The sequence below is a fragment of the Populus alba genome, chromosome 17 (genome assembly GCF_005239225.2).
Source record: "Populus alba chromosome 17, ASM523922v2, whole genome shotgun sequence".
NCBI classification, from domain to species: domain Eukaryota; kingdom Viridiplantae; phylum Streptophyta; class Magnoliopsida; order Malpighiales; family Salicaceae; genus Populus; species Populus alba.
The window spans coordinates 5,639,371-5,664,228 of NC_133300.1; the positions used below are offsets into that span (position 1 = coordinate 5,639,371).

Sequence of the window (24,858 nt, forward strand, 5' to 3'; positions counted from 1 at the left end):
TTAATTAAGACAATTAATATATTTTCTTCAATTATTGAAATATTTATTGTCATGGAAACTTCCCAATAAAAAAAATGTTCAAAGTTGTGAGAGTCTCTAAGGTAAAATTGAATTATATACTTTTCTTTTTGGATTTAAAGTAGGTTTCAATATGAAATTCTAAGATAAAGTTTGAAACAAAAAGAAACATAAATATATGGATAAAGGGGACATGTTTATCATATATTTTTGTTTTAAAAATATAAAAATTTACTCCAAAATTATTATAAAAATAAATTTATTTTATATTTTTGTTTTTCGATCAGATAAGTTTTTGTCCTTGTTATATTTTTTTTAAACTTTTAAAACAATAATCAACACTCTGTCAGATTGAATCAGACAAATATTGAATAAGTAAAATAAAACTGTGTGAGACATGCTAGTAAGTCTCAGGAACTGGGCAGTGTGATTTTAACTAAGGTAAATGCAAGAACTGTAGAGCACAAACATCATATAGTATATATTGCAGACATATGAAGGAAACTGAATTACAGTAACCATAAACAAGTTCCTGTTCTTACAATGGCTTCAGAGAGAGCTAGAATAAGTGATGACGAGCACAAAGTTGCTGGTAAAAAGAAGTAGCCAAGAATGGCGTAATTCCCAGAAATTATTCACTTCCAGTTCCACACTATATATAGGAACTGGTCGATGTTCTAAGTGATCCTTAAACCATGCTCAAAAGCAGCTCCAGCTGCTCTTACATCCTTGACTTAGCAACCGCTTCAGATCCTGCACCGCCCATTTCAAGAGCTCCTGACCTCGTCCATGTCTCTTTGAATTGCTCCTCTGTCACTCCTGCAAAACAGAAACATATGATTCAAGATTGTCAAGATGTTGCCACTTCAATTCCTTCTTTAGTGTACAAAAAACCTGTGGGACTTGCCTTTTCCCATGGCAGCAGTGGAAGAAATGCCTCCCTGGACAGTCCTCAGATAGCGATCGTAGTAATTTGCACCGGACCATTTCTGATGAGCAAGGGTGTCGACTCCATTTTTCCTTTCCTCCCTCTGGATCCTCTCCACGTAGGCCAGCATTCCCCTTTTAGCATAATCTCTTGCAAAAGTGTCAGTGACCAGAGCATCTGCATGGAAACCTGCCAATGTTATGAACTGCCAGCAGAACCCCAGCTTTGCAATCCCAGGGATGAAATCCCTCATCTGTTCATCGGTCATCCCGGAAGCATCCCAATTAAAAGACGGGGAAAGATTATAGGCCAACATGATCTCCGGGTGGATTGATTTCAGACCTTCTGCAAACTTGGTGCACTCAGCCATGTCTGGGCCAGCAGTCTCCATCCAGATAAGATCAGCGTGAGGAGCAAACGCCCTGCCACGAACAATGGCCGCATCTACAGACCCTCTAAACCTGTAGAACCCTTCTCTGGTCCGAGGCAAGTCCCAATCCCAGAAAAGATTGCTAACACCCAATCTTTCAGCAATCTCCCGGCCTTGTTCAATGGACAAGCACTTGTCATAGCTAGAATGCTTCGTCCATTCGTTCAATCTCCTCCTCTTCTCGTACTCTCCAATCTTCATACTCTTGACTGTGTCCATGACGCACTCAGAGAATGTCTTTAGCTGTGCCATGGCAAGCCAGTTGTCCTCAATGGCTTGAAGTTCAGCTCCGGTTTTACCAGCGGCCATGGCTTCTGCCAAAAGACTGGCTAAATTTTTCCCTCTGAGATTTGGATTAGTGGCACCCAAAATGAACTGGTGATCCCTAGTGTCCACGTTGCTTTGGATCAAAGTTGCTGCTTCTGCATCAGTCCTAGCCACCAGCACCGTCTCCACCCCCATGACGTCAAATTGCAGCCTTGCAGCTACAAGCCTGTTAATGTGCTCACTAATTGCAACAAGCACCTTACCAGCCATATGACCACATTTTTTGGTCATAGAGGACTGGTCCTCAATATGGACACCAGCAGCACCACGCTCCACAAAGAGCTTGCAAAGCTTGACAGTTGCTGTAGTGCCACCGAAACCAGTATCACCATCAGCTATGATTGGCTTCAAGTAATCAACATATGGAGTCCTAGCCCTCTCCTCGCGGCTCATGCTCATTCTTGCCTCTCTCTGCTTCCTGTCATGATATTGTTGCGCAAAGAACAGGTGTTCTACTTTGTTAGGGACTGTGTCATAGGGGTAATCAGCAAGGTCAGGACCTGGTTCATTGGTGCTGGTATGTGTTGAGGAGCACTGCCAACCAGAAACATAGATGCTGTCCAAGTGCTTAGCCATCATGGCTACTTGGACAGGGTCTAGTGAACCAAAAGTCCTAGAGGCAGTGCCATTGGCTTGGTGAGTCTTGAGAGTTCTCCACAGCTTCTTAGCCATCTCATTCGAGCCATAGCCTTGCTTCAAGTTTCCTCGTAAAGCCACAACATCTCTTTCTGTGTATGGTCTGCGGGTTAGCTTGAACCTCTCTGAGTTCCACCATGCTCGCACCTCTGCGACTTCTGCTTCAAATCTCCTTTCTTCCTCCATTATCTGCTTACAAGTTGAAAATACTCACTCATTGTGACACGTGAAAATGCACACACAATAACTAGGATTATTACAGAGGCAAATGATCATCTATTAATCACAAAATGCCACCAGGATAGGACATCATTTGGTCTTGAGTTACATAGATGGCTTTTATAGACGATTTTTCCACCTCTCCAGAGGGTGTCCTCTCACTGCCGTGTGGTGCACATAGTCCATCTAAAATGGATTCGAGACACTCTAAAGATCTTGTAAGATGCCTAGCAAGAACATGCAAGAGATAAATGCATGCATATAATCATCATCTACGAAGTGAGACAGTAACTTAATTAGCTCAAATTACAACATATCCAAAGACAAATGATAAAGAACAATACATATATTATGCATACAGCTTCAGGAGGAGAAACGAAGAAAAAGGTGGTGTCAAGGCTAGCTCACCATTGAAGGCACTGAGAAAGATGCAGCCATGGCAGAACTCTTCTCCTAAAAAAACAAGAACAATTTCTTTTCTTTGTATTGTGTGTGTAAGAACAACTGCAAAGGGCTTCTCCATAACCTCCTCAATTTATAGCAGAAGAGGTTCGCATCCTTACGTCAAAAGGAAGTAAAAAGAAAAACTATTCCATTGTAGATAAGGGAAAAAACAAAAACAAAATCATGAAATTTATTATCTTTGCATCAGTTTTTCCCATTTAATCTTATCTCTTCATCTATCTCCCTTCTGCACTGTTGCTATATCGACAGAGAAAATGGGTGCAACTTATCCCTTGGGAGCTGCATTTGGATAATCTCTTAATTATGTGTATTCGGACATGACAAGAGTCTTATCCTCGTTAGTCGTTGCCAATCCATTGCAATGCTCCTCCACATTTGAACAACAAAACTACACTTGGAAAAAAAAAAATCAATGATCAAATTTAAAATTATCATTGTTTTTATTTATAAGTTATACTTTTATCCACGAGAGAGAACAACAACTCTCAACTTTCCATATACTGAATAATTTTTCTTAATAATATATCATTATTTTGAAGAATTAAAATAATTTTCTGGTATACTTGTACATAGATAATTGGCCAGGCCATTGAATTTCAAATCTTTATCCATTGGGATTTTACAAGCCTAATGACCTCAAAGGTGACGATTGAGGAACTTTTTTCCACGAGTTTGGAATTGGGAGTCCCGAGGACACCTTCAGATAACCCTATCTTTACCCTTCTCTCTCCCTCTGCTCTCCACAAGATGCAAAAATCATGACTTCTATCCGCCAGGAGAAAGTTTATTTTGTTATTTTAAAATTGTTTTTAAAAATAATTAATTTTTTTAATAATTTTTTATTTTAATATGCTGATGTTTTTTAAAATAAAAAATTATTTTAATATATTTTTAAATAAAATATATTTAAAAAACAACCGATATTACCCACTTTCATCTTATCTTCTTGAAGCTTTATTTGCTACGTACACGGCAGGTAAGCAAACAATTTATTCTTCTTATCTTTGTCATTTCTTGGATATAAATTCTCATTCTCATCTAGCATTTAAAAATTAAAATTTATTTATTTATTATTTATTTCAATTTTTTACTAATATAAAAAAATATATAATTTTTTTAAAAAATTATTTTGTTGCAATCATTTTAGAATATTATGAATAGTAAAGGCACTAGTATTATTGCTGCATACGTAATCCATATCTATATATTTGCATTTATACATTATCTGGGGGAGGGGGGGGACAACGAGTCACGTAGGCATGGGGGAAATGGAGGAAATTGTCCATTGCTACCAGATTGATTGAAGATAATAATTTTTGTTTTTATTTTTAAATTATTTTTATCATTTTTTAGGTTGGTGTTGAAAATAAATTTTAAAATTAAAAAACAATATTATTTTGATATATTTTTAAGCAAAAAAATTTTTAAAAAATAAACCTTACCACATCCCTAAGTATGCTTTTAGTGGTTATAAGTCGACATTGCTTTTAGTAGTTTAGACAACATTTACACTTTTTTTATTAAAAAATTAATTTTTAATTCGATTTACGGCATATTGCATATAAACAAACTAGTGATATTTTAAAATAATAGAGTTATTATTAGTAAGATTAAGGATATGCCTATCCGATAAAAAAAATATATATTAGTTTTCAAGTAAAAAAATTATATTACTTATTGCGATTCCTCTCATTTTAGAAATTATTTGCATTTCAGAAAATCTTGAATTTATTTATTTATCTTTTGAGAAATCCCAAACACTCTCTTTAGGTTATATGCAAACTGGCCCAGGTTGGTCCAACCTAAAACCATACTTAGTAATTAAGAAATATTCTTCTTGGGCCTCTTGATTCGAGCCCAATTCACGCCTCCATCTAGAGTCCAATATTATAGCCCAAACTCCGTTCCTTCCTACATTGCTGGGCTTTTAGGGCTGCATTCGCAAGCCAGACCTTCAAATTTTGCTTCTGTGATACAAACACCAGCCTTCGTCTTCCCACCCTTAATCACTCACTTGAAGAGGGTTTGTAAGGTTTTATTGAGATCATAGAATTTTATGAAGAGCACAAATTAGTTCAAGAGAGGGAGGTTAGAATTGACTCAAAACTAAACTTAATTTGATATTAATCCAGCTCGAAAATATAAAATTCAATTATTAAATTAGAGAAAAAAAAACGAGGAGTTAGAACCGACTCAAAACTAAACTTAATCCGATATTAATCTAGCTTAAAAATATAAAATTCGGTTATCAAATTAAAAAAACATTAGAATCAAATCAAAACTAAACTTAATTCAATATTGATCGAACTTGAAAATATAAAATTCAGTTATCATGATAGTTAACTGGACATGTAAATAAATAAAAAAAATTAATATTACTTAATTGTAGAAGTCAATGCACAAATATGTTAATGTTTTTTCCACTTGATATATATTGGGCTTTTCTTGGCCCAGTAATCAGCTTTTCATATATGTGGACTCTTATTATCAAACATAAGTTTTTATTATTGGAATTCCATTCAAGAATATTTTAAAAGTGTGTCAGGTTTAAATAAAATATGAATTTGGTATGTTTTTAATCTTTTCTAATAAATTTAATATATTAATATAAAAAATAAATAAATAAATTTTGAAAAAAATATTTTAAAATAAAAAAACTTTAAAAAATATTATGCAACACAATACAAATCACAAACTAATCAATATTTCATTATTTTAAACTATTGGAGCCTTAATTGGAGCTTAATATAATATAATATAAAGTGATTTCTCGGGCTTATTGATCTTCATTTCTTTGCAAGGCATAATAAAGCCAAATGTTAATAATGAATTTGACAATTGACAGGAAACATTGAGCTCCAAACTTCCACAAAAAGCAAATACACCAATTATTGAATAATAAAATCTGCTTCCTGGATCAATGGCTTACAGCTCTGCCCTGTGCCTGTGCCAGAGCCAGAGCCAGAGCCAGAGCCATCCCTGCTCTTTTTTTCTTTTCTTTTTTTAATCATTCTAACCAAGAACACATTCCATTTTCATATTTTGTGTTGCAGTAGATCCCCTGAGTTTAAAGTGGCAACAAAATTGATGTTCCAAGGCAAAAATGTTGGCTAAATTTAAGAGTTTAAGATCTCATAATACACCTTTATGGCCAATCCCATCTCATAGATCCAGGAATAGATAACATATGAGAGGTTTCTTGAAATTCTTGATGCAATATCGTTCTGCAGACAATCTCAAGCTCATAGATTGAATGTTCCATTTCACCGCCACAGAAATCATGTACAGTGTCGTGTCTGATCTAATAGATGTAAGAATTTCCCACCAATTTTACCATAAGCAAACTTCATTATATAATTTAAGCATTAATTAACTCACCATTAACACATTGAAGAAGCAACCATTGTACAAATATCTTGATCACAACCTAAACCCACCCATATTGCAGGCTCTTAGAAGAACGCTGCAAAACCACCCAAAATTTTGCTACTCTAGTACATTAGATAGGGCAATCATCTTGGACAACCCTGATTTACTGACTCGTAGAGTATCTTGAAGTCCAGTACTTCTCAATTTCTTCTGCTGTTCTTCCTGGAATCCTCCCAGCAATTAATGGCCACCTAAAACGATCAGGGCTTTCTCAATCAAAGCTAGAACAGTAGTAACTAGACAAGTAGAGGACAAGGGGGAGTAGAGTTTAAGCCTACCTCTCACCAACCAGATTGTACATCCTGGTGATAAGAGTTTCCTCATCTTCTGAGAATTCAAGCTTGGAATCTTGGCTGGTTTCCTCTGCAACACACAAGAAAAATCAATCTTTTGTGTTCAATTGGTGGCTTCAAATAAAAAAATGCCGAATAAAGCAGAAGGACTGGAAATTTTCAATCTTGTAGTGACAACCAAAAAAACCCAGAAAGCAAAACACAATTAAAGCAGAAATTAGCCATCAAACAAGAGATTAATGCAGCATAAAAGAGCCCAATTTTCAAATATTAATAGGTCTATGATTAAAAAACAAAACAAAAAAAAACCATTACTGTCAAAAGGGTACCTCCAAAATCAACATAGAAAACAGAGGAAAGATGTTCCAAGCAAGTTGAGAAAAAAAGAAGAGGTAAAACCAACAGTCAACAAGGCAAGAGTTTTTAAAAACTAAATACCTCTAGAATCAACAGAGTTGTCATCACTAGAGGAGTGATCCAAGTCAGCCATAATTAAGTTGAAAGAAACTTGTGATGAACAGATATTTCTAATCTTGAGTCTATGGAAGCTGACTGAGTGTGAAATTTAAGGGATTTGATAAGTGGAGTATTAATAGAGGGAGGCCACAAAGATTCCTCACCTCAAAAGGTGGTCATCAATGGACGGAGAAGAATGGGTGGTGGTGTGGGAGAATGGTAGTTGAAGGGAAGTATGTGTTCCTAGTCCAACTTTGATAGGTAGTTGAACATTTAACCGTCGGTTGGTACCTGAAGCAATATATTAAATTATTTAACTTAAATGATTTTCAAATAACAAACAGTTTGAATAATATTTTCTTATGGTGCCCTTGCCTTGGTTTTTTCTTAAATTCCATGATAAACAGACCAGCCATTAACTTAAACCCATGGCTTCGAAATCATTGATCAAGCCTGGGTTGTTTTCTAAATCAGTGTTCCGTATCTTGTACTTCTTGGAGTCTACTGGGAGTTTATCAAAAACACAATCAGATATCTCCACTAGGTGTCACTTTGCATGTTTTTTTTTACCATCTGAGGTTGTCATTTTCACTTACAAAAACATGCCTAAAACTAAGATTCACGGTTTTTTTTCCAGCAATCATTCAAGTTAGAAAGGGTATTCTACTTAAAGAGAATTTGGTTCGAAACAAGCCTAAAGATTTATGATGTGTTTTGAATTGTGGTTCAACCCAGTTTTTCAAATTATTTTTTCCTCGTGTCGCGCATTACTAAACAAGCATTGTTTATGCAAGAGAAAAACATGGCAGCGGAGAAACGGGGATCCGAAATTGAAGTGGAAAATCGTTGGCATGGACGGGAACTAACTTCAAGAACACAGTGAGAAAAGTCAAAAGATTAGCAGCAGAATCTTTTTTTAATTTATAGGCTACTTAAGCTTTGGACAAAAGTCTAAAAGGTGTTTGTACGTTTTTAGGCTAATACAAATACTAGGGACAATGACTTGAGTGTTTATTACCCAACACCAACCGTCTAAGAAGATTTGCTCCAGAGAAAACCTAAGTATAAATGCGTTAGAAATTGCAGTTGAAAGTACAGCATAGAAGCAATAACATTTTCAACACAAGAACACTTTTCAATTAAGCATATGCATCCTCTGTTTGGAGGGCTTGTTGGATTGTTAGGTATAACTGGATAAGCTTGCTTCTGTAATAATCTTTGTTTGAGAGCAGGAGCAGACCTGGTGGGACTGGGTCATGACTCGTGTGTAGACAAGCCATGAATGATTGGAAAATGTTTGGTAGAAATTTTAATGGAAGCCCTAAAGACAAGTTATGTCACAGCAGTGATCCCAACAATGACAAGTTCAGGAAGAAGACAAGCCAGTATACAATAGTTTTTAAGATCTTTACTTGCCTATAAATTTGTAGTTGCAAGACTTAACTCGATGGTTCACAGTCTGGAATCGAACGGGTTAACTCACAAGTTATGATTTAAAAAAAATAAAATAACATTGATTTAAAATAAAAACCAACCCAAATCAGGTTTAGAAGAACAAATCACCGAGTTGACTCCACCCTCACCTTTGTATAGGGTGGAGCATTTTTATTCATGCTCCCATATGAACCAATAAAGCTTGTTGTGCCCAAACCGGTCATCTTGATGTAACTTTCACAGCACCTTGACAGAAAGAAAAGCATTAATTTGAATCAATTTGGTAGATGGTGTTTATTTTCGTGGTTGCTTTTAAAGCAAATTATATATATAAAAAAGCTATTTTATAAAATATAAAATATAATTTATTATTTGTGGGACTTAGTATATTTTGCATTTAAAATATAGATTAATTAAAAGTAGCTCCAAGCTTCTTCTTTTTTTTATATGTTGTCTGTGTATAATTAGTTAATTAATTATTATAAATAGCTAAAAGGGATCAGTGTTTTACTGTGGACTGCACATTGATCCCTGCTGTTCTACGTTTGTTTGTTTGTTTTTTTTTTTTTTTTTTTTTTTTTTTTTACTTTTTACTTTTTTTTCTTTATTTTTTCTTTGTTTTTGTTTAATGGATATTTTTTTAAAAAAAAAATTTGTTAATGTTAAATTTTTTTGTATCTCAAACTTTTATAACACGCATTCCGGGTTTAACGGGTTAACCCAATTTTTTTTTTCTAGTTTCAGAGGTTAACCAAATTATTTATGGGTTAACCTGTCAATTTTTTTTTCTATGCAGTTATCAAATTTTCATTACGCGAATCCCTGGTTTGACGAGTTAACTTGGTTTGAGGGTTAACCCAATTAATTCAGATTTTTTTTTTTTTACATTTTGCTTTTCTTTTTCTTCATTTTTTCTTTGTTTTTTTTAATGGATATTTTAAAAATAAAATTTTTTATTAATGTTAATTTTTTTTTTCTATCTCAAACTTTTATAACACGCATTCCAGGTTTAATGGGTTCACTCAGATTTTTTTTTTTGGTTTTTCTTTTTAATTAATTTTTTCATTTCCACAGTAAAACACTGATTCCTTAGGCGTTTTTTTTTTTTTAAAAAGTTGTCTTAGTTTTTTTAGCTGTTTCTTTTTATGTTTTTTGAGATTTTTTTTTGCTTCTTCCTTTGTTTTTTTTTAACAAAATTTTTTTGTTTAATTTAGTTTATTAATGTTTAATTTTTTTATTTAGTTGTCGGACTTTCATGACACGTTTACCAGATTTAACGGGTTAACTTGGTTCGACAAGTTAAAATAGAATTTTTTTTTTTTGCTTTTTATTCTTTTTAATTAATTTTTTTTCGTTTAGTTTAGTTTGTTAATGTTAAATTTCTTTCTATTTAGTTATTAGACTTTCATGACACATATCTCGAGTTTTCACGGGTTAACCTGGTTTTACGGGTGAACCCAGTTAATTCCGGGTTGACCCGTCAATTTTTTTATTATTATTATTTTCATAAATGTTTTTGTTTAATTTAGTTTGTTAATGTTAATTTTTTTTATTTAGTTATCAGACTTTAATGACACAAATCCTGGGTTTAACGGGTTAGCATGGTTTGATGAGTTAACCCATATATTTTTTTAAATTAATTTTTTTTTGTTTAGTTTAGTTTGTTAATGTTCACTTTTTTTTTTATTTAGTTACTAGACATTCATGACACGGATCCCGGGTTTAACGGGTTAACTTGGTTTGACGAGTTAACCTGGATTTTTTTTTTTAATTTTTTTTTTTCGTTTTGTTTAGTTTGTTAATGTTAAATTTCTTTCTATTTAGTATTTTTTTCTTCTTAGAGGTTTTTTTTTTTTTTATTTTTTATTTTTAATTAATTTTATTTAATTAATTTAGTTTATTAATATTAAATTTTTTTCTAAGTAGTTTTTGGCTGATGCCTTTAGTTTTTTTTTTTTTATGCCTTTGACTGTGGACTGCACAGTGCAGTCCACAGTGAAAAGGCTGATGCCTTTTTTTTTTTTTTTTAATTAATTTTTTTCGTTTAATTTAAATTGTTAATGTTAAATTTTTTTTCTATTTAGTTATCAAACTTTCATTACACGGATTCCGGGTTTGACAGGTGAACCTGGTTTGACGAGTTAGCCCAGTTAATTCTGGGTTAACCCATTAATTTTTTTTTTTTTTAATTATCAAACTTTCATGATGCGAAATTTAAGGTATGACGAGTTAACCCAATTAATTCATTTTTTTTCTTTTTTTCATTAGTTTTTTTTCTTCCTGTTGGTTTTTTTTTTAACTAATCTATTTAATTATCACACTTTTATGACACGACCTTGCAGCCAGACCCACGTCCAATGCTATTGGATCTGGTACTGTAGTCTAGACACTTTTATGCTAAGGGTTAACCCAAGTTTAATGTTATTATTAATATTATAAGCATTACTCTTAGATCAAACAATGCAACTAAAACTGAGACTTTTGGGTATAACTTTACAAAAAAACCTAACTTTTTTAGATCTTGGCTATTTTTAAAATGCAAAAAATAATTGACCCGCGGCATCACGTGGGGCATGTAACTAGTTTACTCTATATATAAAAGTGAATAGTGCAATTCTACACTGTTTATGAACAGTAAAAAATTCAATTTTTTAATTTTTAATTGTGTTTTATTTGAAAAATTAATTTTAACATTATTTAATAATAATATATAAATTAGAAGAAGATCGCATGATAACGTAACATTTATAGAATTTGATTGTAAACCCAATTTTATTCTTAATGATATTTTACCTTATTTTGTTGCACGCTCAAAAAAATCATGAAAACTGTAATCCTTGTCGGATGAATTTCGTACGTGATGAAATTATAAATAGTTTAATAAAACAGTAAGAAATATTTTATATAAAGTATTATTTATTTCATGATGTAATATAATAGTTAAATCTTCAATATTTAAATTTAAAACCATCAATATATATATATATATATATATATATCATTCTTAGTTATTTTATAATCTCAATTTAAAAAAAAGTTTTTAACCAAAACATATTAAATTACTTTTTATTCAACCTCAATTTCAACCAAACAGATATAAATATTAAACCAACCTCAACTAAAAGTGATTTTTTATAAAATAATTTTTTTTTAAAAAATTATAACTATAAAAGCTATCACAATACCAGACATACTCGTGCTCTGCTTAATTCAAGCCAGTCCACTTTTTTTAATCCTCAGCAAACCCTTTCACATCCCTAGTTCAATTCGAGCCAGTCCAGATACAGTCGTGCCCTGCTCACCATTAAGAAGCCAAGGTGAAATCTGAGAAGAAAATAAAAGGTTGCTGCTTCGTGGCTATGGAAGCATGAATTTATAGATATGGAAGAAGGGATCATATAATTTTTAAGTTTTATTGATATGGGATGTTTTAGAAGGACTGATTTGCATTTTTTTTTTAAAATGTGCTTTTAGCAGTGAATTAACATATCACACCCACACCACACACCAAGCAATGAATCGACCATTTTTTTAAAATGCAGAGAACAGAACATCTTGAAAAAAAGCTGGAAAGAACACAGGATGAAAGTGCCAAGTTCTATATGATATCCAACTCGCAACTGTGCGAGACGTGTAGACTAGGTCTAGCAATTAGCTTGCTGCTACTTAGAAACCATGAATCTTGATGTTTTCCTTCTTCGCAATGCCAGACTGTTCGCAGAGAGCGAGAGAAAATGTTCCATTAATGGCGCTCCCAAATATACCAAGAACTCTGTAAAAGACAAGGTCAGGGTGTGTTTATTACCTGAACGAGGAAGGTGGAAACGTTCTTCCTTTGATCACCCAGAAGTTGAATGACCTGCAGCCATGGACAAAAGCAGTGTTTATGCACTGATATTGAGCAAGCACAAGAGGAACCCATTAACAGGAGCACACATCCTTGCATAGATACTCACTGAATGCTCTAGTAGACAGATTAATACAGGGAATAGTGAAAGATTTGGAAAAGAATGGAGGTTATAAGCAAGAAAGGAGTAGAGGAGAGTCTTAATACTCATCCACAATATCTAGCGAGCTAGCTTTACAAGAGCTTCGTTTTCAAAGAAGATATTCCAAGATTGAATTTTTCAAGTCATTTTAAGAATCGAAAGAACAGCTCAAGACTGCACCTAACCAACTACTCTTGTTTGCAACAGCAGAAAATGCACAAATTTATGATAATACCTCTCAAGGAAATTCTTGAAACCACATGGATAAGTACAAAACTGGCCTAAATCAGGGTCCTGGACAACAGTTCCATTGCAGCAGAACTCTTTCTTGAGATCCTTTAGTATCTTGCTGTAGCTATATTCCTTCTTCAACCCTAGAACAGTAGTCAGGCTTTTCCTTCCATTTCGCTGCTGTACACGCACATGAACATAATCCTTTGCCCAGCACCAGAGTCATCAGCATTTGCCACAGCGAAGGGATCTATGCCATCCAATGAAGAAAAGGAAAGAAAGAAGATCATAAATCAACACCATGCACAAAAATCTACCAAAGACAATAAAAATCATACATTTCTCTTCAAAAATCGACCAAAGTCAACCCCTACAACAATAAAAAGAAGACCCCGTCAGGAGAAATAAACATTGAGCTTCTTCTTTGTTTGGTGATTATATAAAGGAGAGAGACAAGACTTGTTGACCACACAAACCTAGTTTGGTCGGTATCTGTATAAAAGGAAACACTACAGGGGGACTTTCTTGTCTTGATACCGTACGTACGTCTTCAGTTTAAAGAGTTCAACCTCTCGTTTGTTGGCGTTCTATCTTTTAGTCGTTGTCGGTTTTTTCTATGGTTCAGATTGTGGAGCCGGAGCCATCAGCCATTATCATCAAGCTTATGAAAATGCAACGCACATGATTATATTAATATTTCTAAAAATACATTTTATATTAAGATACTCATACATACATAACCAGTTTATTCTTCCTTGCAAAAACATATAAAGAAATTCTATTTTGACATAAATCCAATCTTAATTCTAACAGAAACCATTTAAATAGTTGAGTTTTCACATAAATTTACTAAAAAATCATGCTATTAATCACCACCACAATTCTCAATAATTAAAAAATGGAACACAAAGATTCATATGCTGCCAAAAGAAAAAAATCAAGAAAAGAGAGCTTGCCTTGAGAACTATCATATATACTTGTATACATCACATCAAGGTTTAAAAGACAAGCATACATATATTATTTCTTAACTAGTGTAAGTAGTAGAAAGGATTGTTATTAAACCCGATCAGAGATAAGAGGATTCCAAATAGAAAAGTCTCTAACTCTCTATTGGCATTCTATTGATTAAAATAATTATAAAATTTCAAAATATAACATACCTTTCACTCTTTTATTTTTTTTTTATAAATTTAAATGATAAAAGGTTACTTTTTTTAGAAATCCTTCAGGGGCTATAGCACCCCCAACAAAACGAAAAACAAGAAGCTATAGCCTCAGTGGCTATAGGCCTCAAACAACTGGGCAAAGAATGCATGACACGCCGTTTCAGATTTTTGAACTAGCAGGGCACATGGTGTAATCAACATAGCATTGCCTTTGTTGCTCCAGGGTGCGTTCCCACTAACCCATCTTTCAATATGTCTTGTTATATTCTCTTACAATTTCAATTACAATATGCTAAATTCGATTCAAAAAGTCCATCTGGGTATTGCCGTTTATTTATTTATTTATCAAAGTTCTCTCCTTTTCATTGATTTTTTGGGTTTTTTTTGTTGTTGGGTTATTTGGATTGATTTGTGATCTGGGGTGTTTCAGTTATGTCTGTATGATAGGTTTTGTAGATTTTATGTGGGTTCTAGTTTATGCTCACCAAATGTTTGATGAAATGTTATTTTCCATTTTTTTCCTTTCCTGAAGCAGGTTAGAAATGGCTTTGAGGAAGAAACTATGGGACAATCTTGTGGAAGAATTCAGTAAAACCTATTTTATGCATTCGAGATTTTATAGTTCAAGAGTCGACTTTAAGAAGCTAAGGCCCATGATATTAAAGAGGATTCAAAATCGTGCCAAGGATTATCCGGTGAAAGGAATGGTCCCGGTTGCCCGAGAGGTTCTTGAAAAAAGAAAGCTTCTTATTCAAGGTGTTTCCACTCTTATGGAAGTTTTTCCGGTCCTGGCCTGCAAGTAAGTTGCTAACATTTGATGCACATTTTGGATTTTAGTGTGTTTAAGGTAAAAAGAATGATAGTGTTGTCTTTTTCAATCACCAAATGTTCTTGTTTGATTGGTTTGTTATTATGATTGAAAAAAATTGTGTTTTGTAGGTTCTGTCCTGAAGTATATATTGGTGAGAAGGGTCATTTGATTCAGACTTGCTATGGTTACAAGCGTTGTGGTAGGAAGCGGGTTCATGAATGGATCCCAGGGGGTTTAAATGATATACTGGTGCCAGTAGAGACATTTCGCTTGGATAACATGTTCCAAGATGTTATCGAACATGACCAAAGGTTTGATTTTGATCGTGTTCCTGCAGTTGTGGAGTTATGCAGGCAGGCAGGTGCCAATATAGATGATGAGAATCTCCACCCTGGCATGTTGGATTTGGACGGGGGTATTGGTCATATTGATGGAGGTGAGCCTTTCTCACCTAGCCATTTGATGTATATAGCCAAAGAAATTCTCGATGCATGGGAGAAGCTTAGATCAGGTGTGCAAAGGTTGTTGTTGGTTTATCCATCCAAAGTTTGCAAGCATTGTTCTGAAGTTCATATTGGGCCATCTGGACACAAGGCTCGGCTTTGTGGGGTATTTAAGTTTGAGAGCTGGCATGGGAAGCACTTCTGGAAGAAGGCAGAAGTTGATGATTTAGTGCCTCCAAAGATTGTGTGGCGGCGGCGGCCTCAAGATCCTCCTGTTCTTGTGAATGAAGGGCGAGATTTTTACGGACATGCACCAGCAGTGGTGGATCTATGCACGAAGACTGGCATTATTGTACCAACAAAGTATTCTTGCATGATGAAAATTCAGGGTTTATCAGCACCCGTTTCAAGATGACGTCTTTTGATTGAATCTAAAGTTGAGCCGGCATCAAGATATTTGTTCTGATGATTTATGAGCCTAAAAAATGTAAGGATCTGGATGCTTATATTGTGCTTATAGTAGTGACAAATAGGTTTGAGTGATACAAAAATGGATTGGAATGCTAGTAACTAAAAAATCTCAGTATTGGATAACAAACAATATGGAGTGAGGAACATAGCTGCTGGACCAGTTACAGCATTTGATTTTCTATTAAAATTAAGGCTTTGGCTAACTCGTGTCCTTAGAACATATGTTAAGAGGCTAGTTAGCTTGCAGTTAGCTGATTCAATCCCCTGAAATTTAAGATTGGTGTAAAGATGCAAGAGATTCATTTTTAAATACAAATAGATGTACAACAACACTATACATACATGCTCTCTCTTTATTATATTATTGATGTTATATTTCTATGTTCAGATTTTGTAAATGGAAATCATGCTAGCACACAAGTAATTTGTCTAAAATCAATTGCTTAAGAAAATGCATATGAATCTGCGTTTTATTTTTATTTTTTTGTTTTTTAATCTAATGCTTAAGAAAATGCATATGAAAAAGGTAAGACTCAAACTCATATCATCCCTCTTTGCATTTTACGATGGAGTATCATTGGTTGAAACATCCATGGGTGAAAATTACTGGTTCCACTCATGATCATTAATACTAAATTACACTTTGGATTATACTAGATTTCCCCTATCATAAAATTTACTTGCTTGACTAATTAATATCTTGCCTGCATGCCGAATCTCCTATATGATTTCGATGTCTTAAAATTTGATTTCTTTTGTTTTTGTTTTTGCTTGCTTACATATACACAGGCATGTCATATACAGTCAAAGTTCAAAATCGTAACATGGCTGTCTGGGTGAACAGAATTCAAGCAATACATGGCTGTCTGGGTCTTTCTCTCTTCTTTTTTCTCTCCTGAATGGGACTGATCAGGGATGAACAAAAACCTTATGCTTTATACAATGAGGTTGGTGGTGGAGATTTTGACAGGTATCCTCTTCTACATTCAACTGGATAATAATGCCACAGGTGCTGCACCTCAAGCGAGAGATTGAGGCACAGCAAGAGCTGCCTCAAGATCGATTGATCATGTTTCTCGATAACAATCAAAGCCATCTGATAATTTATCAGGATTGGAGATGGAACGTCCCTAGTTGATTGTGGGATTCAAGATGGATCTCACATCTACCTTTTCTTTCGATCCACTTCACGATGAGTCTCCTCATCACTTGATCATTTTCTTCTATTTTTTTGAGACTCATCACTTGATCATTTTCTTCTATTTTTTTTATTTTATTAACATGAGTTTTTAGACTAACTTGCACGTATCTCAATTAATTTTACGGTGATGTCTTGATTCTCTCTTGTAGTAGTCATGGCATTCTTTTCGAAATTCCACGTTGAAAAGAGGTTTAAACTTTGCCATACTGTTGTATGTTTTAGGTTAAGTGGATGAAAGAAAATACTTAGAATAGACATGAAGGGTGTGGGTAGCTATATATATATATCATTAGAGAAATGAATTATTGTTGTTGTTCTTATTATTATTATTTCACAAATTAAAATTTGATATTCCTTTTATACATGGTAGGTACGTATATAACCCAGCTTGACTGTATGAGTTAACCTGAAATCTCGAGACTTAGAGTCTAACTTGAGTCGAGTTTCTAATTGAACCATATTAGATACTGATTTAGTAAAACCTAGTTGATCCAATGACCATGCTTTTGGTTTTTTCTCGAGTTTGTCTTCAAATCCAGTTTGATACTATGATCGAACATGGACGGTGCAATGCTTCACGTTGTCTTGTTTTTTTCATAACTGCGAACACAAATCTCTCCAGAATCATTCTGTTTCCCCCTTTCATTTGTCTATTCTTGTAATTCCATTCCTAACAATCAAATAACTTAAGCTATACTCTAAATGTCTTTAATCATATTCATGCCTGACTATTACTAATGATTTAACAATACAAGTCATCACATTTACAATATTATTTCATGATGTCAAAATTATGATGACAGAGGAAAGAATATTTATAGACAGAAAATCAAATAAATGAAAACATGTGCTCTTTAATAATTTCCCCCTTGATTCATACTTCACCACGTACAAATGTGCCTATTGAAGATTGAAAATGAAAGCTTTTCTTGAACGATAAAGCTGCTAATAGTCCTCCTAACCTTCAGGAAGTAGTAAGATTTTTAAGTTAATATTGGTCTCCACAAGTTAAAGCTGAATACCCTGAAGAAGAAAACTAGTTTAGAATTGCCAGCGCTTTTGCTGCGGATTGGATCTAGATTTCTTGGAATGTAAAAAAATAATATTTATACTGTCCAAAACATTTTAGGATTAAACTCTGACCTGACTTTATAATTAGCCTGGATTTAAAATTAAATTACATGAAAATTTCTTTATTATAACGTTGTCAATTGGGTAGGTTAAAAAAATCAAATAAAGAAAAAAAAAAAAAAAAACCCAGCTATGTCCACCCTCATCAACTCACAACCTGGATTATAAATTTTACTGAATTTAATTATTATTTTTTATTTTATTATATGGTAAAAAATACAAAACTGATTTACTATAAATTTAATATTAAATGATAAAATTAAAAAACATTTTATATTAAAAAATAAAATTAAAAAAAATTAAAAAGAATCCTGGGCCTATAATAATAAAGCCCAGGTGCATGAACTAAAAATCACATATTCAAAAATAAAATAAAAAAACCAAAGGCTAATACAAAATACAAAATGACCTAGAACTTCCAGCAACCCAGTCTCCAAATGTGACTCACTGTTCCCTTGAACAAATCCAACTATCCTTATCATCGATCTTGACGTTGGAGAAGCTCCAGGGCTCAGAGCTGAGAGCCTGAGAGCTCTTAAGAGACCGCTAGACATCGATTGGGTACCAATAACTGCCATTGAAGGCTTGATTTTGTTAATTATCATACGATGTCTCCTATTTACCTGCATTAATGTAATAATATTTCCTTGTTCAGCTTTCATGACCTGCCATCATGCCTCTCACCTGCCACAACATGCTTATAAATTGTTGGATACAACAGTAATTAAGTAAGATTTGAACTCTAGACTATTTTTTTTTTATTAACATAGATATTTAGACTAATTTTTATATATCTTAACTAATTTTACAGATTCTAAAGTTAATAAATATATAAATAACACACATCTTTTTATAGAATACAATGCCGAGCATTGAATGCCCATAGTTTTTAGATTTATCATTTATAGTTTTCTATACATAGTTAATAAGAAATCCCATTATAGATTTCACGAGATTTTCCTTGTGATAAAACTCACTGAACTTGCACTTTGTAGCATGCCTAATTCAATATGCAGAATCCCGTACTTGTAGGCATGCGATATTTCATTCAAATTAACTCATAGCATAAGCATGCTACATAGTACAAACTAACTTGAACAATGCAGCAAACGTGAACACCTTCATGTCATACAAGGTTGCCCGATCCTCTCCTCTCGGATGAGATTAAGTAGTTGTCAGAGATGAGCAAAAAGATTTGGCTTTTAAAATGAGAGTGGCGGTGGAGATTTTGACAGGAACCCTTTTCTACATTCAAGTGGACGATGATGCTACGGTTGCTGACCTCAAGAAAGAGATTGAAGCACAGCAAAAGCTGCCTCAAGATCGTTTGATCCTGTTTCTCGATAACAAACAAAATCATTTGATAAATGAAGAAGGAGATGGGGCATCTTTAGTTGATTGTGGAGTTCAAGATGGATCTCATATCTACCTCTTCTTTGATCCGCTGGATACGGATGAATCTTCTTCTGATCATTCCTAGCCTCATTAATTCTTACTTAGAACAGGCATAGTTTTCGAATCGGTGCGAATAAAAGGAGAAGGAATTTGACAGTCTTTATGTTTTTGGTCAAGTAGATGGAAGAAAATACTTAATAGTATGGCATAAGAGGTTGAAGGATAAACTATTATATGAACTAATGATAGCAAAACGTTCTTAGTAGGATCATAAGCTTTTTTTTCCTTTCCAAAATATGTTGTATTTGAGATGATAGCTATCCATTTCTATCAATAAAGCAATAAAATTTCACTTTGGGTTTCACTTCCGATAGCAATCTCAAATTTACAGTGCTTAATTTTATTTTATAAGCTGAGATGTTCTTGAGAATCACCAACCCGCCCTCCCCTTAATTGCTGCTATTTTGCAGAAAATTTTATAATAAAATATGAATAGTATCATTTTAAAAATATATAGATAAATGATGACAAAGAAAATCAAATCTGGTATTTATCTCTCTATTGGAAGTAATTATGAGAAATTATTCCGTGAATATCATAAAATTTGCTGTTATTTTACTCAGGCCTGATATTAAATATCCTTAATTGGCTATGATCCAATTGTTATCAAAGCACAAGCAAATCTTGACATGCTTATCAATGGTCAAGATTTATGTTAATAAAGAGACAATTGCAAGGGACACTAGTCCTCATGTTGTAATAAACTTATTAGAAAAAAGAAGCTACAAAATCTCCACTTGGACTTAGTTTTGCAACCATAATTGCAGAACTTCAAGCAACTCAGTATCCACTACCACTAACTGTTCCCTTGAACACATAAAGAGAATCATCATTATCAACACCATGCCACCTAAGGCTGCAACTGTCACGCATGATCCTTTGCTTGTGTATAAACAAATAATCGTCTTGAGGGAGGATTTTTCTGCTCAAAAGAAGTTGCCTCATATCATTAACAGTGCTTGAGTCTTTCATTTCCAAAGGAATGCATGCTGCATTGAGCAAACAAGATGAAGTTTGCACCACTATACTTAGCTTTCTTGAGGGAGGATCATCCCTTATACGAGTCATGGTTTTGAGGAACACAACGATCTCAGAGAATTCATGGATTCCATACTCGCTGAGGTTGCGAAAATCTTCATCGAGCTCCACCCCAGAAAAGAAAAGAGACATCCTTTTGATTGGCGTGCCATCAAAAATGTGGATTTTTTCCTTCAGGCTACGCACCGTATCTGTTCTGTCAACCTCTATATTGATCTGTCTTGCTGAAAATTTCACTATGATTTGAATCTTACCACAGTAGCTGCTAAATGCTGGCATCATTGGTTTGATGGTGAGTTCAATTCTTGTCCCATCATTGACAATGGGATAGTCTTCCATGTCTAGTCCATCAACCAACTCCCAACCTGATACAGCAAGAATTTGTGCAGCCACAGGCACACCCACGAGTTGTTGAATCCTTCTTTTGATATCAAGAACAGGATCTTGTAAGCCAATTTCTAAGAGAAATTCCCGTGCACCAGCAACAATAATGACCTTCATCTTGTTCCAGCTTTTTATGTGAAGTGATATTATAAGAATGACAATAATTAGCGTTGGATGTTTCAAGTTCATAAAAATGAGGAGTAAATAGCTATAAAACTCATGTTAAGAGAGTGAGAAAAACTATTTGTATGGTTAAATTCTCACTGGAAGCATTTTGTATATGGTCCACAAGCAAGAATTCATGCAACATGTATTCCTGAAACAGAACAAGCAGGCAAATATGTATGCCTATCTCATACAAACACAGAATTTAACTTCTAGTTGTATTTTTCATGTCTTTCAGTCATGCCTCAAACCAATAACAGATTGAAACTATTTGTTGATTTTAAATGGTGGTCCTGAAAGGACCTCAGAGATGTTAACTGTCATATTAACAAACTGATGATCATCAAAAAGTACTGGTTGAAATTTTTTCTGTTGTCCTTAATGGGCCATATTTATATACAAAAAAATCCCCCTGCTGCCGTATTACAGCTGCCTTTAATATCAAAAAAGAAAAGAATCTTTCTCATGTAGTCAAGCTTGCGAAAACAAGTGGTTCTAAGCAGTTAAGTATGAATTTGTCATAATCAGATAAGAATCTACCCTAAATAGATTATGTGGATGACTTAAAAGATATATTTATAGACTAGTGAGATAGATCAAAACCTAAGAGGAGGTCTTGTTGCACCAAACCAAAACAACGACTCAAAAGGAGCATAACCTTTCATTCCACTATTAGATCATGCTCATATTTTTACAGGAGTTTTAAAAAGCAGTTTTCCCTATAGTAGCTATTGTATCATTACATAGACCATCAGATCTCTAGATATCACAAATTTAGTTGAGACCCCTCGATTTTGGTAGTTTATGTGATTTTTCTTTTTATTTTTGGTCTTTCTTATTTTTAGATTTCCTTCTTATTTTAGATTTTATGCTTCTTTCATTTATAAGTTCTAATATTTGTTTTTGTTTCCTAGTTGAGGTAGGGTTTTTGGCTTATTTATGACTTTGTAAACCTTCTAAAGAGACAAATTTGATTATCATTATTTTAGAGAAAATAAAATATTGTGTTCTTTGTTTAATTATTATATTTAACTTTCACCTACATTAGTTGGTATCAAACCCAAACTATCCTAGATTTATTACTTGCTATTGTTGTAATCCTATTGAAGAGAATTTGTTTTCTATTATGTGCACTAACAAAACATGGGAAAAGGTCATGGAACAAGGTGTGGCCAAGAAGGGGATGAGGAGCCCCCCTTTGAGAGAGGAATGTCTAGGAGCTCGTCATCCAAGATATGCTAAAGCAGATCACAAAATTAACCCATAGGCTAGAGGAGAGGGACCTATGAGTTCATAAGCGGCATGAGTAGGAATAGGAGAGTGACCGAAGGTCCCTAGCCAATACTAAAAATCAGAGGCGAATTTAGAGGAGACAACCCTTTGAGCGAGAAGAGAACAAATCTTGGCATTTTGGCTTTCATGTCAAAACTCCTGAGTTTTCATTAACTTTATAGGCAAAATAATTCATAAATCAGTTGAACGAGATTGAGAGGATTTTTTAGTACAAGAAAGTGCTTGAACATATGTAAATTGATTTCAGTTAGATTAAAAGACATGGCATCTTCTTGGTGGAAGGAGTTAAAGAAGAAACGAGAGAGACAAGGAAAAGCTAGAATCAATTATTAGGATAAGAAGAAGAAGAACATGAGAGCAAATTTATTCCTTTTGGCTACTCTCAAACTCTATAGCAAAGGCTCCACATACTAAAACAAAGAGGTAAATCTATCAACAACTATACACTGATGAGTTCTACCAACTAGTTTTTATGAATAATCTGGCAGAAATAGAGGAGCAACTAGTGGCAAGATATCTTAGTGGTCTATGTCAATCTATTTAGGATGTACTACATCTTCAAGCCTTATGAATATTTTCATAAGCGTATCAAAGAGCTCTAACGGTGGAGAAAAGGCAAGTTGATAGGACTGTTAGTAGAAATTTTAGGAGAGAACATAATAATAAAGAATGCAATAGTGATCCAAGACATACCACCAACCAGACTAGGACGAATCAACAAAATCAATGGGCAAAAGGGCAAGGTTCTAGCTTTATACTTCGTTGTTTGAAATGTACTAGTGTAGTGGGACACTGTATTCTCATATTAGAAAATGTAGCAAACTAGAGAGTCATTTAAGAAAGAATCTACTAGTAGAGGAAGAGCCCGTAAATTTCATTTACAACGAAAATGATATAGACAATGATAAGGGTGTTCTACGTGGAGATGACAGTATTACCCTTATGATAAAAAAGAGTTTGTTAACTTTCAAGGGTGATTCAGATAAGGATTTGAGGCATAATAATATCTCCCGCTCTACATGCACCATTAAAGACAAAGAATGCACTTTGATCATAGACAATAAGAACTGCAAGAATGTGGTCTCTATAGAGGTAGTAAAGAAACAATAATTAGTTGGCGCCTGAAAGTCACCCTAAACCCTACAAACTAACCCGTCGACCCAAGAATCAGATTGAGGCGGTGATATTGGAACGTCAAAGCTACGTTAGTCAGGAATGGAATTGCTTCCTTCAGCATGCTCACAGGGAAGGCAACTTCGATGCGGACGCATTAACGAAGATAATCATATCAGAATCATTTGAATTGCACGTTTTCAACCATCCTCCAAGATCATTATCCTTGATTCTATTGGCTGATAAGATCGGAATGGCCGTGCCCCGGCATGGTGCTTTGGATCGAAATCAGATCGCGCATTTGAAAGTGCTCAGACGAGAGTTGTTGGCGAGAAAGCTCCACTGGTACTGAGCATGAGGTTCTGGTGCTTGCATGAAACTGCAACTTTGTTTATTTTGTGTTTTGTTCCATCGGGGCCGGCTGTACATGTATATCTAGATAGGTTTACGATTATGATTGTGATATTCTAGGAAGCTTGCACAGGTTATTCACATCTGGACGAATATTGTTGATCAGTTAATAAGAAAATCATTATTTGTTGTTACAATGGATTCCTTCGCTTTCTCTTATATTATATATGTATGATACAGTGTTGATGTTTGTTTGATCGAATAGTAGGAAATGTTGGGTTGAAACAGATGTTCCTCATTCTTCCTTGTGGTTAATAGCGAGCACCATGCATGTGTTGTCTTCAAGACAAACAATTTTTCTCAAATAGGTTTAGCTAAAGATTTGGAGATACGCAGTTTAATTTAATGCCAGAAATTATAGAATCTCGTTAGCAAATATAGTTAGAATTAAAAGAGAATGAAGTAAAATAATTGAACCAAGCAGCAATATTGCCAAAGTTGGCCACTAATTAATAACGCATTGCATGCTTATTTTGATGTCGCGGCTGCTTCTCTCTTTTGGCTTTTTAAGGACTTTCCTTTACATATCTCTTCCCTTTTGTTATATATATATATATATATAAAAACAAAACTCCATCTTGCTTTCTGAAATGCAAACCTAATCCATACTGGTTAAGGATTAACTAAAATCTTTATATCTATATTCACTCCTATCCTTTACAGTTTCTAATTACTACCACAATACCTCCACTCTGATTTTCTTTCTTCACCCTAAGTTTTTCTTTGTAAATCTGCGACTTTCTCCCATCTTGTTTCAATCTTGTTCGTGAGTATGAACCCCTTCTTTCTTCCCCCGCCGTCGCCAATTTCATTCATCCATTCCCCCCCTCCAAACCCTATCTTGGTGCGTCGTCCTCCTCTCTACTGCCATCCACCTCCTCACTTCTTTCCCGTCACAAACACTGGGATTCACTGGAA

At 34.2% G+C, this 24,858-nt stretch overlaps 4 protein-coding genes and 1 long non-coding RNA gene across 8 annotated transcripts; 1 reads left to right on the forward strand and 4 right to left on the reverse strand.

Moving 5' to 3' along the window:
* Positions 1 to 477: 477 nt before the first annotated feature.
* On the reverse strand, positions 478 to 3,127 carry LOC118054995 (isocitrate lyase). The gene is made up of 3 exons (XM_035066773.2): positions 2,967 to 3,127; positions 926 to 2,528; positions 478 to 837 (listed from the first exon to the last, which is right to left on the reverse strand). The coding sequence occupies exons 1-3, from the start codon at positions 2,994 to 2,996 to the stop codon at positions 740 to 742; spliced, it is 1,731 nt and encodes a 576-aa protein (XP_034922664.1). The 5' UTR covers positions 2,997 to 3,127; the 3' UTR covers positions 478 to 739.
* Positions 3,128 to 6,351: 3,224 nt separating this feature from the next.
* Positions 6,352 to 7,447, reverse strand: LOC118054994 (transcription factor CPC). The gene is made up of 3 exons (XM_035066772.2): positions 7,184 to 7,447; positions 6,731 to 6,815; positions 6,352 to 6,643 (listed from the first exon to the last, which is right to left on the reverse strand). The coding sequence occupies exons 1-3, from the start codon at positions 7,233 to 7,235 to the stop codon at positions 6,556 to 6,558; spliced, it is 225 nt and encodes a 74-aa protein (XP_034922663.1). The 5' UTR covers positions 7,236 to 7,447; the 3' UTR covers positions 6,352 to 6,555.
* A 4,716-nt stretch (positions 7,448 to 12,163) lies between these two features.
* LOC118054948 (uncharacterized) lies at positions 12,164 to 13,273 on the reverse strand. The gene is made up of 3 exons (XR_012168337.1): positions 12,860 to 13,273; positions 12,441 to 12,494; positions 12,164 to 12,346 (listed from the first exon to the last, which is right to left on the reverse strand). It is a non-coding gene; the product is annotated as an uncharacterized lncRNA (long non-coding RNA).
* A 633-nt stretch (positions 13,274 to 13,906) lies between these two features.
* LOC118054992 (APO protein 4, mitochondrial) lies at positions 13,907 to 17,171 on the forward strand. Of its 4 annotated transcripts, none has more exons than XR_012168345.1 (4): positions 13,907 to 14,248; positions 14,557 to 14,823; positions 14,964 to 15,765; positions 16,539 to 17,171. XR_012168345.1 is itself a non-coding variant. In XM_073405654.1 (3 exons), exons 2-3 carry the CDS (start codon positions 14,567 to 14,569, stop codon positions 15,691 to 15,693), a joined length of 987 nt encoding a protein of 328 aa, XP_073261755.1. In that variant the 5' UTR covers positions 14,324 to 14,344; positions 14,557 to 14,566; the 3' UTR covers positions 15,694 to 16,084. The 4 variants fall into 4 exon arrangements, 1 of the variants encoding a protein (XP_073261755.1); XR_004688585.2 differs by having other exon boundaries at positions 13,908 to 14,248; positions 14,560 to 14,823; XR_012168344.1 differs by lacking the exon at positions 13,907 to 14,248 and adding an exon at positions 14,325 to 14,344.
* A 3,145-nt stretch (positions 17,172 to 20,316) lies between these two features.
* LOC118054991 (polyubiquitin) lies at positions 20,317 to 21,075 on the reverse strand. The gene has a single exon (XM_035066770.1). It carries the CDS (start codon positions 21,073 to 21,075, stop codon positions 20,317 to 20,319), a length of 759 nt encoding a protein of 252 aa, XP_034922661.1.
* Positions 21,076 to 24,858: the final 3,783 nt, after the last annotated feature.

Bases quoted from the DNA above. Each gene is read 5' to 3' on its own strand.
- LOC118054991 (XM_035066770.1), bottom strand. From the start codon at position 21,075: ATGAAGGTCATTATTGTTGCTGGTGCACGGGAATTTCTCTTAGAAATT.
- LOC118054994 (XM_035066772.2), bottom strand. From the start codon at position 7,235: ATGGCTGACTTGGATCACTCCTCTAGTGATGACAACTCTGTTGATTCT. The intron at 6,816-7,183 runs GTATTTAGTTTT...TGTGTGTTGCAG, and splicing joins CAACTCTGTTGATTCTAGAG to AGGAAACCAGCCAAGATTCC. The intron at 6,644-6,730 runs GTAGGCTTAAAC...TGATCGTTTTAG, and splicing joins TACAATCTGGTTGGTGAGAG to GTGGCCATTAATTGCTGGGA.
- LOC118054995 (XM_035066773.2), bottom strand. From the start codon at position 2,996: ATGGCTGCATCTTTCTCAGTGCCTTCAATG. The intron at 2,529-2,966 runs GTGAGCTAGCCT...ACTTGTAAGCAG, and splicing joins CTTTCTCAGTGCCTTCAATG to ATAATGGAGGAAGAAAGGAG. The intron at 838-925 runs GCAAGTCCCACA...TCTGTTTTGCAG, and splicing joins CACTGCTGCCATGGGAAAAG to GAGTGACAGAGGAGCAATTC.
- LOC118054992 (XM_073405654.1), top strand. From the start codon at position 14,567: ATGGCTTTGAGGAAGAAACTATGGGACAATCTTGTGGAAGAATTCAGT. The intron at 14,824-14,963 runs GTAAGTTGCTAA...TGTGTTTTGTAG, and splicing joins TTTCCGGTCCTGGCCTGCAA to GTTCTGTCCTGAAGTATATA.